The 18,980-nt window shown below is 37.5% G+C and overlaps 1 protein-coding gene across 1 annotated transcript in view; it reads left to right on the top strand.

The window, feature by feature from the left end:
- Positions 1-18,980, top strand: part of LOC120539457 (inactive carboxypeptidase-like protein X2) — a 360,659-nt gene that overhangs the window by 217,217 nt on the left and 124,462 nt on the right. The window contains exon 4 of the mRNA XM_039769534.1: positions 4,643-4,782. Coding sequence (XP_039625468.1) covers positions 4,643-4,782 — 140 coding nt within the window. The remainder of the gene's footprint in view (positions 1-4,642; positions 4,783-18,980) is intronic.

Raw genomic sequence — 18,980 nt, 5'->3', positions numbered from 1 at the left:
GCCTTCGTGCCTCATGCTTTATTAATATTAGACCAAGAGTGTCTTCAGCTCTCCATGTCTTTGTAATGGAAAAAGATGGATCCATAAAATGTATAGACATAGAAATATAAAAACTACACATTTTATTTCCTTGAGTACCATAAAACATTTAGATTTCCTGAGACATTTGGCAGCTACACTTTCCAGGTAAACATTCCCAGATGGTCTTTCTTTTAACTGCCTCAGTGATTGTTGTCTTTTAGTTTTCTTTTTTCAGAAGAGCTACATATATTCTCTGAAGTTATCACAACTTAACTCTTCCAATGGCAGAATCTTTTTACTGTATATTTCTGATTTAAACTGTTTCGTGTGTGGTTTTTAAGCCACATTTTATAAAAATAAAAAATGCCATTTAACAGGCTTTATAACTGATATTTGTAAACAGACAGCTAGACGGATAATTCCATCCATTAATTTTCAGTGTTGGTTAACTTAATTTATGGTTGTGGAGAAGGTTGGATTGACAAGTTGACAGTTGTTCTTTTTCTAATTATGTGGTGAGCTGGCATAGAGCTGGTCATAAAAATAAGTCAAAATAATGGCCAAATATGATATGCCAGCTACACATTAATACAGTAATTACACATTGAAAAAGTCTGAATTAGCATAAGCAGCTCTAATTTGATGGCTCATAAGAAGAAGTCAAGAGCTGCAGCTGACATTGTTGCCCCTGAAAAGATAGTTAAGAAATCCTCCAGCAGTAATATACACTGAAAAACCCAAAGAGTGTCTGATTTAAAGAGAAAATGTCGGAGAGCCGAGTATAAATGCAGAAAAACTAAATTGGTAGTCCGTTATAAAATATTGAAGGCTAAAATAACTCAGTATAACAATGATGTCCGTCTTGAGAGGGAGTCCTGTTTCTTTAAAATTATAAATGATAATGCTGGGAATCCAAGAGTTTTATTCTCAACTATTGGTCATCTTCTAAACCCAGCTCACTCAACTTGGAATACCTCCTAAAAACTACTAGTGAAACTGGTGAGGCTTTCACTATATTTTTTAAACACAAAATTAATGACATTAAAAATAATATAGTACACCCTACCAAAGTTAATCTGACTGAATCCCTGTATCCCATTTTAAATGAGTTAAATTATTTCACCGGAACAGATTTACCCGAACTACCTAAAATAATTTCTCAACAGAAATACTTCACCTGCGCTCTTCCATCAGTACCAACAGACTTTTTCAAAGAAGTCTCTGTTGTGTGAATTGATAGTGCACTTGACATAGTGAACTCATCATTAGATATAGTTTTTTTTCCTGACTGTCTTAAGACTGTATCTGTCAAACCCCTCCTGAAGAAAAATAATCTTGACTCCTCTGTTTTTGACAATTTTAGAACAATATCTAACCTGACTTTTTTTTTTAAGTTAAATTCTGGAAAAGACAATCATTATATAGGTAAATGATTGTTCTTGACAAGTTTCAGTCAGGTCTTAAAATAAATCACAGTACAGAAACTGCACTGGTTAAAGTAGTAAATGACTTGCATGTTAATGCAGATAGAGGCTGTATATCTGTTCTTGTTCTTTTAGACTTGAATGCAGCATCTGACACCACTGTTCACAGTATTCTTATAAATCACATTAGTCAATGGATGGGCCTCTCCAGCAATATCTTAAATTGGTTTCAGTCTTACTTAACAGGTAAAAAATTCTTTGCTTATTTGTGGTGATTATACCTCAGAGACCCATGATTTTTTGTATTGTTTACCACAAGATTCTGTTCTGGGTTCTGTGCTCTTTTTGATCTACTTGCTTCCACTAGGTCAGATTATCTCAAAGCACAAGGTGAGCTACCACAGCTATGCAGATGACACACGGCTGTATTTATCAATAGTGCCTGAGGACCCTGACGCTCTTGGCTTTCTTATCCTGTGTCTTACAGTAATCCCTCCTCGATCGCGGGGGTTGCGTTCCAGAACCCCCCGCGATAGATGAAAATCCGCGAAGTAGAAACCATATGTTTGTATGGTTATTTTTATATATTTTAAGCCCCTATAAACTCTCCCACACTGTTAACATTATTAGAGCCCTCTAGACATGAAATAACACCGTTTAGTCAAAAGTTTAAACTGTGCTCCATGACAAGACAGAGATGACAGTTCTTTCTCACAATTAAAAGAATGCAAACATATCTTCCTCTTCAAAGAATGCGTGTCATAGGCAGAGAATGTCAGAGAGAGAGAGAGAGCGCAAGAGAACAGCAAACAATCAAAAAATCAATATGTGCTTTTGGGCTTTTAAGTATGCCGAAGCACCGCGATAAAGCAGCATTTTTTAGAAGAGCGTCCGTATCCTCTAGGCAAACAGCCTCTGTGCAAACAGCCCCTTTTCTCATACCCCCTCCGTCAGAGAGAGTGAGAGAGACAGAGAAAAGCAAACAATCAAGCACCGCACGGAAAGCATATCATATATCATTGAGGAGTTTTATTTAATACATAATACATGCTCTGATTGGGTAGCTTCTAAGCCATCCAACAATAGCGTCCCTTGTATGAAATCAACTGGGCAAATAAACTGAGGAAGCATGTACCATAAATTAAAAGACCCATTGTCCGCAGAAATCCGCGAACCAGCGAAAAATCCGTAATATATATTTAGATATGCTTACATTTAATATTCGCGATGGAGTGAAGCCGCGAAAGTCAAAGCGTGATATAGCGAGGGGTCACTGTATTTGTTTTTCTGAAGATATGACCAGTAACTTTCTCAAACTAAATAATGAGAAAACAGAAATCTTAGTTATTTGCAAAAATGGATATAGTGAGGGTGTTAGAAATAAACTTGATCTCTTAGGCTAAGAAAAAGATAAAGAATTTAGGGGTAACTATTGACTTTGCCTTAAATTTTAAATCACATATAAATCAGATTACTAGGACTGCATTTTATAACTTAAGGAATATAACAAAAGTTAGACCTCTTATAACTTTACAAGATGCTGAAAAATTACTGTCGTTTTCAGTCGACTAGATTACTGTAATCCACTCCTTACATGACCACCTAAGAGAGACATCAATTGGTTACAGTTAGTGCAGAATATAACAGCCTGAATCATAACTAGAAAAATAAAATCTAAGCACATTTCACCAGTTTTTGCATTGTTAATTTGGTTACCTGTGTCAATTAGAATTGACTTTAAAATACTACTACTGGTTTACAAAGCCTTAAATAATCTTGCCCCCTCCTATATTTTAAAATGTCTGTCCCCTTATACTTCAACTCATAACCTCAGATCTTCAAATGAAGGTCCACTTATAATTCCAAGAGCCAACCTGAAAAGAAGTGGTGAGGCAGTCTTTTGCTCTTATGCACCTAAAATTTGGAATACGTTACTAATATAAATTCGCCAGGCTAATACTGTAGAACAATTTTAAAAACTGCTTAAAACCCACTATTTTAAAATGTCTTTTTCATAGCTACATTTTAGTTTTATCCCTGTTAGACTATATGGGCATTGAATTATCATTTTCCTCTGAGTTGTACAATTCCTTACTTATCTGTACTATTCTCTGCTGTCTTTTCCGGTTCTTCTGTAGTGGCGATCTTCAACACCACCACCTGATTAAGGTACTATGCTGCCCCCTGCATTTATGGATTGAATGGTGGGTGTCCCAAATGTCCATATGACCTTTATCATAAAATTTTTCCATGTGAAGCCTGAAAACAATAAGGACTGATGTAGAACATCTATGTTAGGTAGAATGCCCATTGTGGGCTGGGAGGCTTCCTGCAGATTTTGTTTTTTTCTCCAGCCTAAATGGAGTCTTTTTTATTTTTATGTCCTCCTTACGTTTTTCTTTGTTACATCCTATGCCTAATCTTGTTTATGTTTTATATTAACATCCTAATTATTTAATCTTGTAAAGCACTTTGAGTTACAAACCGAAGTGATTTCCAAAAATTCATACATAATTCTTATGAACACAAAAGTACAACAAACTAAAATGATACTTAATGAAATACAGTATGTGTATTATTAAGTAATTTGCAAAATAAATAACATTGGAACAAAATAATCCTTTCATCAATGAATAAGCTTATTTCCCAAATTTCAGACAATATTTTAAGTGTGTCATTAGTATTAAAATGAACCAAAGCCTTGTCTTTTTTGTCATCAGTTGAATAATTTGTTCAATTAATACTTTGCTAATACAGATTCCTTACTATTTCATCTGGACCCCAGTTTAAGTAGCTTGCAACTTCATACTTTCCATTTTGTAACTGAGTACAATATGTGTCATTGTTTGCTATTGAAAGGATTACGTGAAAAATGAAGGAAGGTTTGTGATGGTTTCACATTTCTGGGATTTTTCCTCATTTACTTTGTATGTATTTTTAAAATAATTTTACAATTTTTGTCTGTTAGTTATACACTTAAAGTTTCTTTGACTAATGATTGACTAATGACTGTTCTTTATTCCAGAATTATGCTACCCCAGTATAGTACTCACATTACATTGCATATACATATACATTAATATTAATCTTTAAATAATGAAGAACAAGGTGTATGACAGAAAGAGGTATTATCATTACCATAGGGGTTATTGTAATTTCACACTTTGAAGACTGTTTTTATTATTTAAAATTTTTAGGCTGGAATTTATGAGGATGATTTTTACGATGGAGCATGGTGTGCAGGAAGAAATGATCCCCTCCAGTGGTTTGAAGTAGATGCAAGGAGGCTAACTAAGTTTACTGGAGTCATCACTCAAGGCCGAAACTCCCTCTGGCTGTAAGTAACACCATTTAAAAAATAATATAAAGTTTTTGAGTAAAGATGCATTCAAAATGAAAGTGAGAGCTTAATGTTCAATTAACATATCAATGACTGTTAAAATAATGGGAATCTTTTACACTAGCAAGGCTGAAATCAATCCAGAGCACAACACCAGCCAATCGTAGAACACACTCACATGTAATCAATATAAAAATATGGGAATAAAAAGAAAGCGGTGCTTGCTGGAGAGGAAACATGATGTAGTTACTTTCAATTGTAGAGCCAAATGTTCTTACAAGCTCCATCAAGTTGACATGTGAGGGATTCCTGGAAGCACTCCTGTAAAATGCACAATTTAGCAAACTAGGAAACAAGGGGCATACTGTTAGGTTTGTCATCAGTGCATCAAAATCATGAAAACCTTTTATCTTGTTGCCAACATTGGACATTGGATGACAAGAAATCCAAATAGGTCAACAAGGTAATTATCAAAAGAAGCAAGTGTGTCACAAATATCATTTTCAGCTTGTACTACTTGATTTGTGGGCTACTTTTTATGTGCCTCCAGTATATATTCAAAAAGAACTGAGTCCTACATCAGCAAGGCAGCAGCAGTATAACCTGGCATTCCATAATTCAATTGAACCATTTCAGTGCCAGCTGCAGGGGCACCTATTAAAAGGACAAACCTGACACAGTCTCAAAATCTCCATTCTACTCTGGCTAACTGTGTTGTCTTTCTAGAAAGCTACCTAAAAGAGCAAAAACATGAGCAATGATCCATTGAGTCAGCACTGTGCAATGCTACAATATACACAGCTCAAAAAAATTAAGAGAATGCTTAAATCACACATCAGATCTAGATGAGCAAAATATTCAAGTGGAAAATCTTTACTGAGTATTACGGTGTAATTCATTGAGAACAAAATGATGTACTGTAACAATGGACAATGGAAACCAAAATTACCAACCCACTGAGGGCTGGATTCAACACCACACCACAAAATTAAAGTCAAAAATTGAAATCGCAGGCTGATCCAACTCCTGTGAAATTTATCACTGCAACTCATGTGACTCTGTAGTGTGTATGGCCCCCACATGGTGTATGTACTCCTGACAATGTCTGACCATGCTCCTGAGACAGCAGATAGTGTCCTAGGGGATCTCTTCCCAGACTTGGACCAGGGCATCAGTGAGCTCCTGGACAGTCTGTGGCACTACTTGGCAGCATCAGATGCACCTATACATAATGCCCAAGAGGTTTTATGTTGGATTCAGGTTTGGGGAATATGCAAGCTAGTCAATGGCATCAATGCCTTCATCATCCAGGAACTGCCTACACACTCAGCCCACATGAGGCCGGGCATTGTCTTGCACCAGGAGGAACCCAGAGCTCACTGCACCAGTATAAGGTCTGACAGTGGCTCAGAAGATTTCATCCTGGTACCTAGTAGCAGTCAGAGTACTGTTGCCTATCATGTGGAGGTCTTTGTGACCCTTCAAGGCTATGTGACCCCAGATCATCACTGACCTACCACCAAACTGGTCATGCTGGATGATGTTGCAGGCTGCATAACATTCACCACAGCATCGGCAGACTCTTTCATGTATTTCACATCAGCTTATTGTGTACCTGCTCTCATCTGTGAAGAAAATGGGAAGGAAATGGTGGAGCTACCAATTGCTGTATACTCTGGTGAATGGCAATTGAGCTGCATGGTGATGGGCTGTGAGCTTAATTCCCACTAGAGGACATTCTAGACCCTCACATGGCCTGTTTCTGGCAGTTTATTCAGAAACATATATACCAGTAGCCGGCTGGCAGTCCTTTTGCAGGGCTCTGACAGTGCTCCTCCTGTTCCGTCTTGTACAAAGGAGCAGATACCAGTCCTGCTGCTGGGTTGATGCCCTTCTATGGCCCTGTCCAGCTCTCCTTGTGTAACTGTGTATCTCCTGTCCTCTATGCTGTTGAGACTGTGCTGGGAGACGCCATCCTGGGGAACCTGCACTACCAGCGCAATCTGAATTGGCTGCAGGAATGGCCTAATGTTGCCAGTAGAGACAAGGACATTAACAAGATGCAAAACTAGAGAGGAATCAGTCAGGAAGGATAAGGAGAGAGCACTTGTTTGTGGCCACCACCTGGAAAACCATTCCCTTTTTGGGGATTGTCTTGTTATTGCCTCTCCAGTGCACTAGTTGTCACTTTCATTTACACCAAAAGCAGGTGAAGTTGATTCACAATCACTTATGCTTCCTAACTGGACAGGTTGATATCCCTGAAGCTGAATTGACTTGCTGTTAGACTCTGATGATTGTGTTCCCTTAATTCTTTTGAGCAGTGTATGTCCTACAAAAATAACAATAATCCATCCATCCATTTTCCAACCCGCTGAATCCGAACACAGGGGTCTGCTGGAGCCAATCCCAGGGCACAAGGCAGGAACCAATCCTGGGCAGGGTGCCAACCCACCGCAGGACACACACATACACACATTAGGGACAATTTAGAATCGCCAATCCACCTAACTGGCATGTCTTTGGACTGTGGGAGGAAACTGGAGTGCCCAGAGGAAACCCACGCAGACACAGGGAGAACATGCAAACTCGACGCAGAGAGGACCCGGGATGCGAATCCGGGTCTCCTAACTGCAAGGCAGCAGCACTACCAATGCGCCACCGTGCCGCCCAAAATAACAATAATAAATTACCCCCCCTTTAATATTGTAAGTTGTGCTGAGCTGCAGCCTTTCCCAGTAACACTGATTACAATGCAGGAAACAACTGCAGACAGATACCAGTCAATCACAGGACACTCTCATACACACACCCACATGAAGAGCCAATTTAGAGTCCTCAATTAAGCTAAAAAACATGTCTTAGTGATGTGAAAAGAAACCAGAGAACCTAGAGAAAATGAATTTAGACAGGGAGAGAATGTGCAAACTCCTCATAAACAGTGGCCTGTCTGTGATAAGAACTGAGGGCTATGTGTAAGGCAGCAGTGCTTGCCACTGCACCAGAAAGCTTCCCAGAGCTCCTAGTAATTTCTGTTAAAATATTGGAAAATTACATTCTGCTTAACATTTTGTAATATATTGAAGACTGATTTGCTTGTTTAAAGTCATCAACAATATTTGCTTGGTTTGAAAAGGCATCTTTATGCTACCAGGTGCTAACAGTTCTGATTATAGTTAATCCTTATAAATACCATGCTGTAATGAAAAAAACCTGTGGGAAGTGGAATTTGAGGTGCAGTTCTTATTAGTCTTTTGTCTACCTGCCACCTTGCTATAATGCCACATTATTTTAACAATTACCAGAACTGAATTCATGACATTTTAATTAAAAGTCATACACTACACAGAATGACACAGCATTTTAGCCCAACCATTAACTCTTCCAGTATGTGGCAGGACTGACAATAAGTAGTTTGTTCAGAAAATATGGGCTTGTGACATATTTACATTTGCAAACATGCTGCTTCACAGAGGGCATTTTCTGATAAAAAAACACTGGTGTCAACAGTGATAAATGATAATTAAGTTAAAAAGATTTCAGAAATTAATTTCTGTTTGATATTCATCTGAAAATGAAAAAATATGTTAAACATACAAATCCACAGGTATATCTTGCAGAAACAAAAGTAGTAATTCTGGGGCATACTAGTATATAATAAATGTGTCATATCACACTTAATTGATTAAGCCTCACCAATTAAAACCGATAGAGTTACGTTGGACAAACAGGAAGGATGTAATGGGAGACATCTTTTCTATCCAAAGGGATACAGACAGTGTCTAAACAGTCTTAAGGTGTCAGGAGTAGTTCACTCATTAATCAGTTTGAGGACTTATTCCAATTAAAAGAGTAACAACCAGCATGAGGATTGGGACCATGATGAATTTCTGTAGTTGTGGCTTCAGCCCTCAGTGATGATGTTCTTCCAATGTCCAACTCTGCAGTAGTTATTGATATGCTATGATACCTATAATAGTGAGCAATGTGGTTTTATACATATTATTTAATTATATAAACATAGCAGTATAAAATGAAGTACTTATTCAAGTGCCTCTTGAAAACTATACTTTGCAGCTCATGCATTTCAATTGAAAACACGACTTTTGAGAGAAAATCATAGTATTTTAAAAACTCAAACATTAAGGAAAGAAGCAATCTTCTGCTTATTTATGGATAATGATCTTTGGAATCAGAATATAAGACACCAAAATTAATCTTGACAATTAGGAAATCCAATAAAAGATATCTGAAATGTGTAATGCAACAACTGTGAGTTCAGTCACAAAAATAGATCCGATCAATTCAGCCTTATTCTGTTGTATATCTAAAATAACATAACATTCTCAAACATGCAGTCCATGTGGTATATTCTTGATTGCCTCGTTGGCTTCCTGCGGTGTGTAATTGAGGCGCTGCGCCCACGGAGATGCATGAGGGTATGTATATATACGGGTCAACACCAAGGGGTGGGGAGAGAAATGGAAGGATCGAGGGAAAGAGAAAGCAGCAGCAGCAGTAGTAGTCATGAAGTTATGATCTGGCAACCTGGAAAGTGGAGACAACACGAGCTGGAGCCCCACGAAGCAGTGTTAGGCTGATGTGCTCTGGGGGCTAGTTCGCCTCACTGAAAGTTCGAGTGAGTGGGGTAAGCAAGGCAGGTGTCCTTTCGAGGGATCTGAGGAGCGACTACGGGTGTGCGAAGGATGAAGGGAGGAGACTCGACCTCGTCGATCTGGGAGCGACATCTGTAAGGGGGCCAAGACAGAAGTTGGCCTAAGGAGCTTGTGGCTGTTGGGTCTCTGCCGGCTGCGAGAGCAATGGGTGAGCTGGGGAGAAAGAGTGACGGAGGTGGGCCGGAGAGTAATGAGAGAGACTGCATTAACTTATGCATTTTATTTTAACCTCAGAATTTAAAGGATTTGTTTATTGATGATTTTTATCCCCACTGGACACTTGTTTTTATGGATTTATTTATTGAAACCAGATGCACTGCACTTTTTGTTTGGGGACTGATGTTTGTTTGTAATAAAAGCACTTATGCAGTTTTTGGAAATATCCCCAGGCTTCATTTGAGAATTGTCCTCACTTGTCAGCTCATCTCGGGGACATTGCTGACGGTGTTACGTTCAGGGTTCCCATAAAGACGGATGGGAGTGTGGAGCGAACCAGCATCGTCACAGTCCAATTCAGGGTTGTAGAAGGAAATGGGACGCAAGACAAAAACCAGCCTTGGTCAAGATGCCAGTCTGTCACAGGGCCCACGGATGTACTGTATGTGCTCATGAGTGAATGAATTTGGAATATATAATTTACACAGCCTGAGCATCTTTCTGTTATCATTAGGAGAAATAATCCCATTCTCAAGGACAGAGATTTTAATGTGGACTAGGAAATAAAGGTATAGAGAGGGGCTAAGCAACGATAATAAGGAAAATGGGCCAAGGTCAGACCTAGGAAGTCTAAGGAATGATTGGCAAAACTCAAAGCAATATTCAAAAATATAAATTTATAGTCAAAAAATTCCTAACTGCTTTAAGGTTCTCCCTGTGAAAAACTTAAGTTGTATGCTAAAGTTTGTCTTCTTAAATCCTGACACTACCATAGTGACATCTTAAGTAGCCACTGTTCACAGTGTGCCTATAAATCATGTGAATGGAAATTAAATTTGATATTACCAATTAAAAATATCAGCAGCACGGTGGCGCAGTGGTATCGCTGCTGCCTCGCAGTTAGGAGACCCTAACATGAAGTTTGCATGTTCTCCCCTCATCTGCGTGGGTTTCCTCCCACAGTCCAAAGACACGCAGGTTAGGTGCACTGCCGATTCTAAATTGTCCCTAGTGTGTGTGGGCGCCCTGCGGTGGGCTGGCGCCCTGCACAGGTTTGTTTCCAGCCTTGTGCCCTTTGTTGGCTAGGAATTGGCTCCAGCAGGTCCCTGTGACCCTGTAGTTAGGATGTAGCGGGTTGTATAATGGATGGATGGATGAAAAACTCATGAAGAGATACAATTTCAAAATGGCTCAGGGATGCAAGATATTGAAAAATTATAAAAGCATTAACACAAGGGATGTTCAAAAAGTTTCCACACTTTTTTTAACTCTATTTGTTAATAATTTCAAAAACAGATTACATCACTTTTCTACAGAATCACCTTTGTTTGCAATGCAATTTTCCCAGCATCGTACAAACTTTGTTAATGCCCATTTACTACTCCTCCCGCCTTCACCGTTTTTAAAGAAAATATAAAAGTGCGGAAACGTTTTGAACATCCCTTATAAATAGGTTCAAAATCAAAAATAATGCAAAGTATTTGCAGTTTATACTTTCATGAATCAAAAGTAAATCCTGTATTAATAAAAAATAATGCAGCAAAGCGAGGCTACTGGTTCCAAAGCTGTGAAAATACAGTATCTACCTGCTTTTGTAAGAAATTCTTCCTCAGCCTCAGTATTCAAATCAGATTACCTTAGTCTAGCATACCCTGATTAGACCTTCTGATTAGCTACTCATATTGCACATAAACAAAACCTTGGCAATCATTATCACTTGTTGTCAGTTACCTAGGCTATCAGAACTGTGACTTTGTAAGTTTTGTTCATTTATTGTTGTTGTTCAGTGCTCTTATTCTCTGGAATGGTTGGCAGCGAGCACTTGCTCCTTTAAGCTAATAAGATGGTAGGTGCCTGACTCTTTCCACCTCGCAGTGAGCAAGCCAAGATACTTGCCCTTGTTTTGACTCTAGTCGACTGTTGCCTCCTCAAGGTGGCCTTCCCCCCAACAAGACACTACACTTGATAGTCAACATTTTCAGGGTTCCTGTGGAGCCTGTCCACCTCTGTCACTCTTCACCACGGATCGCATAGCTCCAACAGGCAATCCCCTATGCTGAGGTGAGAATTGGTCATTTATATAAATTTTATATGGTTTGTTGTGAATACATGCATGCACTCTGAGTCTGCACTTCTTCAAGAGTGTTATAAAAAATAAATTGAGTTGAATTGAATTGAGTATTGGTTGATAATAAGCAGGGCTGATGTATGGGGTGAGATGACAGTTCCAAAATAACAGTAAAAAAAAAATAAAACATAAGTATGAGTACAAGTTACAAACATATCAATTTCTAATTTATATACTACTTTTAGAAGTTGTAATATTTTAATTTCAAAAGTTTCCATTATGGCACATGTGCATTTTGAAAGTACATGCCAGTAATTGATATTGGAGTTCATTTCCTTGATTTTTCACATCACATATTGTGTATATATTAATTGTCATTTTGGTAATTTCTGGATTCTTATCAAAGTGTCAGTCACAGGCACAATATCCATTAAATGCCTCTTAAGTTTGCAAGGCACATGTTTAATTATAAAGGGCAGCTGCCTTTTAGATTGCAGGACAAAGTTTTGAAACTGCCAAGGTATTTAGAGAGGCACAGAGGATGAGCAAAACAGCCAAGTTTTGTGTCACATTTGATTTTGCCAAAAGAAAACAAAATGAAAATATATGTTCTGGTCAAATGGTGACGGTACAGAATTTAAGTATTGGTAAATGGTTTTAATACGTTTTTATGTTTTATTGATTTTAAACTAATCCCATTTATTTCAAAAAATAATATTTATTTATTATTTTATTTGTTGTTTTGTGGGTGTACTCTATACTGAGAGCATTTTAATATGAACCCTTTATTGCAATACATACTGTATGTGTATTAAGTATATCAGTTCTTGCCTAGTCAGGATATAACTGGCAGGGTGGGTTGGGTAATGGCAAAAATGTACCTGGCCAGTTGCGCCATTATATAACACCCTGGCCCTGGTACTAAGTCTCTCGCACTCATATGTGAACTTCAAACATATGAACACGTTTGTGATGTGTTGCCACATAAGTGTGAATGAAAAGTAGCTAAGTTCATCCAAGTGTACATTCTGTGCCGAGTGATAAACCACCTTCTGTTTAGAGTACTATGTATTGTGGAGGTATGTGAAATAACACCATCATCACAGTGAGTATGATAAATATTCCACACAACACCATATCCCCGCTCACAAGCAGTGAACATAGACCTGTTTAAGAGGTGAAAGACAGGCAGGAATGAAACAGAAATGCTTGTGAGGTGATGGGATTGCAGTGTCTAAAAGGAAACAACAGGTGCATTAAACTAATGAAGATTTTTGGGGAATTATGAAGGGCAAGTGAAGAGGGTTGAGGTATATAAACAGTGTTGTATACTAAACACAGTTTCGGTGGCCATGGACTAGTGCTTTATTGTATATTCACTATTATGGAATATATATTGAATCTAACTTTATAACAGAAGTGCAAAGAACATATTGTGTGAAGTTTAACATGCTTCAACGTGAAAGAATTATGTTTTAAAGTTGCTTAATAAATTTCGGTCTACTGGTAATGTAAAGAACATGTTTGGATCACTGAGAGTGGTAAGAACTTCAGAAAATATCAACATTTTAAAACAAGCTGTAGATGTTCAGCACAATGTTTGTCTCTAGCATTAAACATTTCAAACTGGACTGTTTGCCAAATTATTCAACAAGATGTATTCTATCATCCATACAAACAAAACAGTGCGTGTATTTTTAGAAATACATTAGCTACTTTTTTTACTCAGTTTATTAAATTGTTAAATAAGAAGTATTTGTGGAATGCATTTAGAAAAGTATAGTTATATTAATAGTGAAGCTTGTTAAAAAAATGTTATTTTTATTTTATTAAGATAAATTTCCTGCTGTGACAGATAGGGGCGCTGTCGTCCCCTTGAACCCTCAGACCAGACACCAGATACAAGTCCAATAATTGGTTTTATTACAATAATAAAGTGCACAAAGCACCCTCCACTCCACAAAACTCATAAATAATAATCAATCCTCCACACCCAGACGCATTGTCACCCTGCCACCCGACTCAGCTCGCCCGTCTGGGATCTCCCACAGTCTCTTATAGTCCTTGACCCGGAAGTGTTTCTCTTTCTCTGTCCATGTGACTGGTAACACTTCCGGGTCAGATAAAAACTCCTTTTCCTCAACCCGGAAGTACATCATTTCTTCTGTCCATGTGACTGGGACATGGGCTGTAGGGAAAATATACGTCTCTGTGCCTCCCTGTAGCGTCCCCTGGCGGCCCCAACGTTATCCAGCAGGGCTGTGCATTAAAACTCCATAGTCCATGATGCCCTGCTGGAATTCGGGGCATCTCCACATCGCAGGGAGGACTCCAGCTGGCAGCTTGGGGGTATTGGCCAGGATAAGCTGCTGGCCATAGTCCGCACGGCATTGATTAATTTTTTTGACTATGTATGAGGGATGTTCAAAACGCTTCCACAGTTTTATATTTTCATTGAAAATGGTGAAGGTGGGAGGAGTAGTCATTGGGCATTAAAAAGTAAAGGACTGTTACTATGGAGAAAAGTGATGTCATTTGTTTTTGAAATTCTTAATAAACAGAGTTTAAAAAAAGTGTGGAAACTTTTTGAATTTTCATCATATTTTTTATCTGTTGGCATAACCTTTCATACTATCCTTCTGAAAATCATTTTATCCTTGTGCTGCCTCCCAAGAATTTATTTTTATCAGCATTATTAAGGCTTACTTTAAGCATGTATGATGCATGATATACTTCAGAAATCTGTTCCCTGATTTAAAACTTAATTATTGTTTTATTAGGATTATGCTTGCTTTCTGCTCTTCTCTATTCATGTGAAAGAAATGCTTGAAAAATGATTTTTTTTTATTATATGGTCATTATAATTAGCCTATTTATTGCCCTGCTGTCATTATGGTAATAATGTTCTTCTTGGGTTCCATTATGATACCAATTTACTTATCTAGTTCCTCAAATTAAAAAGTTAAAAAACCCCTGGAATATGCATTATTTATAAAGGGAACTAAAGATTGCAAAGGTCTCCAATTGCCATACTCAAGATATAATTACAGTAGGTAACACTGCGGGAGTGTGCATATCACATTTGTGAACAACTTTTTTTTTTTTGATTAGGCAAGTTCTATTGTTATGAATGCTACATACAATCTTCTGTCCAATGAAAAATAATTATTTTTTCCTCTTTAAGTGCCAGAATGTTCATGGAGAGTCCTTTTTAATTAGAGAAACCAACTGGTACATTGATCTTCAATATCTATACTCCCCACTTCTGAAGACCGAATCATACACATTGCAGAAGCAAATTTTTAATGAAAGATAAAGCTGAGAAGCACTGACTATGTGTCACTGTATGTATCGCATTCTTCCTGTCGTACACAGTGTGGCTACCAAACGTTTGTGCAGAAAAAAAATAAAACTCTGGAAACGTTATTCAAGTTTGATTAGTTACATTACACAGAGTTGCTTCTTCCCCGGTGGTGCCTGAGGCTAAAACAATGTCACTGTCAGACCATTCTTCCTTTATCAAACCTGCTTAATCCAGTTCACAGTCATGAGGTGCTGAAGCCTATTCTTAAAATACTGGATACAAGATAGAGGCTATCACTCTTTTGCTTGAACTGAGATGCTGTGAGTATATAAAAGTTTCACTAATTAAACAGGTGATGTACAATTGTTAAAAATGTAAAAAAATTGGTTCAATTTTGCTGAAAACTTGCATAAAAATCAATGCTGTGGTTCAAAGTATCACAAGCTCTGCTTAAATCTAAAACCATAACAATATTGTCATTTTCTGCTTAAGATGAAATTAGAGTATTGTTTAGAACTTGGTTTAATGCTTTTTCTTTGCTTTGACCAGTGCATAATTCATGAAACTTCTTACAAAAATGTGTTTTCTTAAGATAAGATGTACGTTCTGACATTGCCATTTTCTTTAAATTGATAGAGAAGATAAATTTGAAATTGGTCTGTAATGCTTAAGAAGCAACACATTTAAAGTAGGTAGGTATCATGATTTTCAATTAAAATACATTAATTATATTCAGTAGTGCCTGTGTAATTATAGCAATTAAGATTTTCAAAAAGCTAGTTTGAAATGGGCCAGCTGGACAGGTATGAGGTTTCATTTTAGAAATCAAATGTATTTTTCTTAACTAAGATTAAATTTAATATGGTGCTATGAGTAAATGGTAAAATATTCTAATATGTTACGAGGGCCATCTCAAAATTAAGAAACACATTACATTTATGATTGAATAATTCAATGCATCTTTGTTTACTTTTGTCCAAAAGTGCAGATCTTTTTGATGCATTTTGCCACCATCTCTTAAATGTATGAAGACACCTTTGCAGAAAACATCTGCCTTATCCATTTGGTTTTTGCATCAGAGTAATAAAACCAGCTGATGCCATGCCATCAGAACACTACTACATCATAGTGATACAACAATTCTGAAGAAACTTTAGGACAAATTTTGTGCTTATATATCAGTTTGCCTCCACCCATTGAACACAATACTTCTGGTGTTGTTAACTCCTGGGGCCTCATGTATAAACGGTGCGTACTCACAGAAATGTTGCGTAAGAACGTTTCCACGTTCGAATCACAATGTATAAAACCAAAATTTGCCGTAAAGCCATGCACATTTCCACGGTACCTCATACCCTGTTGTACGCAAGTTCTGCACTTGGTTTTGTAGACTGATGGCACCCAGCGTCAAAGCAGAGCTACTGTTCCTGTGTGGTTACCCTTTATTTCTTAGATCCACATTCCTAAAACGGCTTTAAAAATACACTGAAACTAACCGCATATTGTTTAGTAGTGTAATGCATCTGATTGTAATTAACCTGTAACAATATAATGGTCCAGGGAATAGCCATAGTATTCCAAATACCATAACTGGTTTAGCGTTGTTACTCTTACTGCACCATCTTCTTCTTTTTCTTCTTTCAGCTGCTCCCTTTAAGGGTTGCCACAGTGGATCTTCTTTTTCCATATTACTCTCACTGCACCAGTCGGAGTATTTATATCACTGTATCTGAGTGTGGAATTACAGCAACAGCTGATCAGAAAAAGACAATTATCGGGATACAGCATCAAGCACATGCTGCCTCAGCCATGGCAAAACGTTTCAAAGCCTTTCCTGTACGGTTCAGAAACAGTTTCATCCCAAGAACTATAAACGCACTCAATCAATTGCTCCTTGTAGAATTGTTTGTACTTATAAGTACAATTGCCCCACTGTAAACTTGCATTACAGTTATAATATTGCACAACCTGCCCCACTTTATAAAGTGCGTATTTACATATGATGACAATATCATTTTTTAAGATGAAATGCAGCAAAATATGTTTATTATATTATACAGATAAAACTTTAACTTCATTTAAATAATCTGTATTGTTAATAATTAAACATGTGAGGACATGGTGCCGCAGCGCTAGCTAGTTCACAGATTGATCCTACCTCGTGCTGTATATTTGCTGAGGCTGGCGAGACACTGGAAGGATAGATGGACAGAATAATTAAACACTTACTATGAAGATATTTCAATGTTCCTTAAAAGTTCTGAAGAATCGTCGTTGTAAGCTTACAGATGGCTTAACGTCTATTACAGAGCTGATTGTGTGGTGATTGGGTATTTGGGGAAAGAAAAGTTAGGACAGGAATTGGAGGTTAGTACGTTTGAAAGAGAGAGTACTGCTACAATAAATTATTTCATCAAAGGTCGCGCATGGCACAACAGCATCTTGTATGTGACATGAACAATCACTGCTCCATCGTGTTTCCATGTTTAATAACATGCTTTCATTCAAATCATAATGAAAATGATATCACGTATACATCTCAGTATTTTAATTATTTAGAGAGCTGTAATATCACAAATGTAATGGATTCTGTGTCCTGTCGGAGAGAGAGAAAAAATGGAAGCACGTAGTGATTCACACACATAGAACACATAGAAGATCAAATTCAAAACAAAGCATTTACTACTTTTACTATACTTTACTTTCATTGTTATCACTCTTTAATTTAATATTGTTCTTTATCAGTATGCTGCTGCTGGAGTATGTGAATTTCCCCTTGGAAAATCTATCTATTTAACATGCTACTTTAGTTACGATGGGTTTGAGAAACTAGTAAATTAAATGATTTTAAGATGAAGTTTATGATGTTCTACTTTAATAACAAAATAAACTACGTGATTAAAGTGGAAATTTTGAGATTAAAGTTGACATTTCGTGCTTTTTCCCCACTGTGTGCCTATTTTTTTTCTCTGTACCCTAATAAGCTTTCATATGACACTCAGACAGTGGGCTACAACTCGCCTTTTCACGGCGACTTTGATATGTTACTTCTTTTTTATTTTGGCACTGTGCGACTTTGTAAACTTGAGCTTCGAGTTTCTCTGACACGCTATGTCACTCGATCAACTTCCTTTCGTTGATTATACCACTGTTTAAATCAACAAATAGTATGTTTTTCTTTTGCCTCCACTTGGTATTCACTGAAATTCTTCTATTTTCCCCCGTGCTTTTCCCACTGTCTTTTCACAGAATGCTGAGCTTAACGGCTATTTATATTGATTTGCATATTCAAAGAGGCGTAATTCTGGGAGGAATTGGGGCGGGACAGCAGGCGCGTGCACGTGCGTTACTTTTCACGCTGACCGGGATTTATGTAGCGGAAGAACATGGAAGTTGGAGTACACACAGATTCCTGCATCTGGATTTTTCTGTGCGTAAGCACATTTCAGCTTTTGTGCTTACGTCATATTATAGTGCGAATTCTACGCATGGCGTTATGCATGAGGCCCCTGGAGCACATGGTGTGATGTGTCAACCTCTGCTGGCATTTATCTGATTGTTACATGCAGACTCCTATCTTTAAGGCACATTACCAATATTGTGATATTGATAGTACTTATGTGTCATGTGTAAACATCAGCCACGAGGATCACAACCATCTCAACAAAATTAATGAATTGCACCCCTCAAAATAACATTTTCTGATACTGTATTGTGAACATGTGGCTCAAGCAAGTGATGCTACTTTTCATTCAGGTATAAAATGATAAATGGAACTGTTTAGTCATTCCTGCATATCTATTTATTTCTGGAAGCTGATTGCTCACACTTTAAAGAGATTAATAAACATTATTGTTGTTGACACTAAATGAAATTGTGTCATTCAGATATCTTTTTTTGTTAGGTGAGGCTTTGTTCAAAATTGCAGCAAACATGCAGTATATTATTTATTGAAGTTAATTGGTTATTTATTGTTATTTACTATATGTAG

This window comes from Polypterus senegalus, chromosome 1, assembly GCF_016835505.1.
Source record: "Polypterus senegalus isolate Bchr_013 chromosome 1, ASM1683550v1, whole genome shotgun sequence".
NCBI classification, from domain to species: Eukaryota; Metazoa; Chordata; class Cladistia; order Polypteriformes; family Polypteridae; genus Polypterus; species Polypterus senegalus.
The sequence above is the reverse complement of the archived record's forward strand: the minus strand, read 5'-3'. Positions and strand labels throughout refer to the sequence as shown.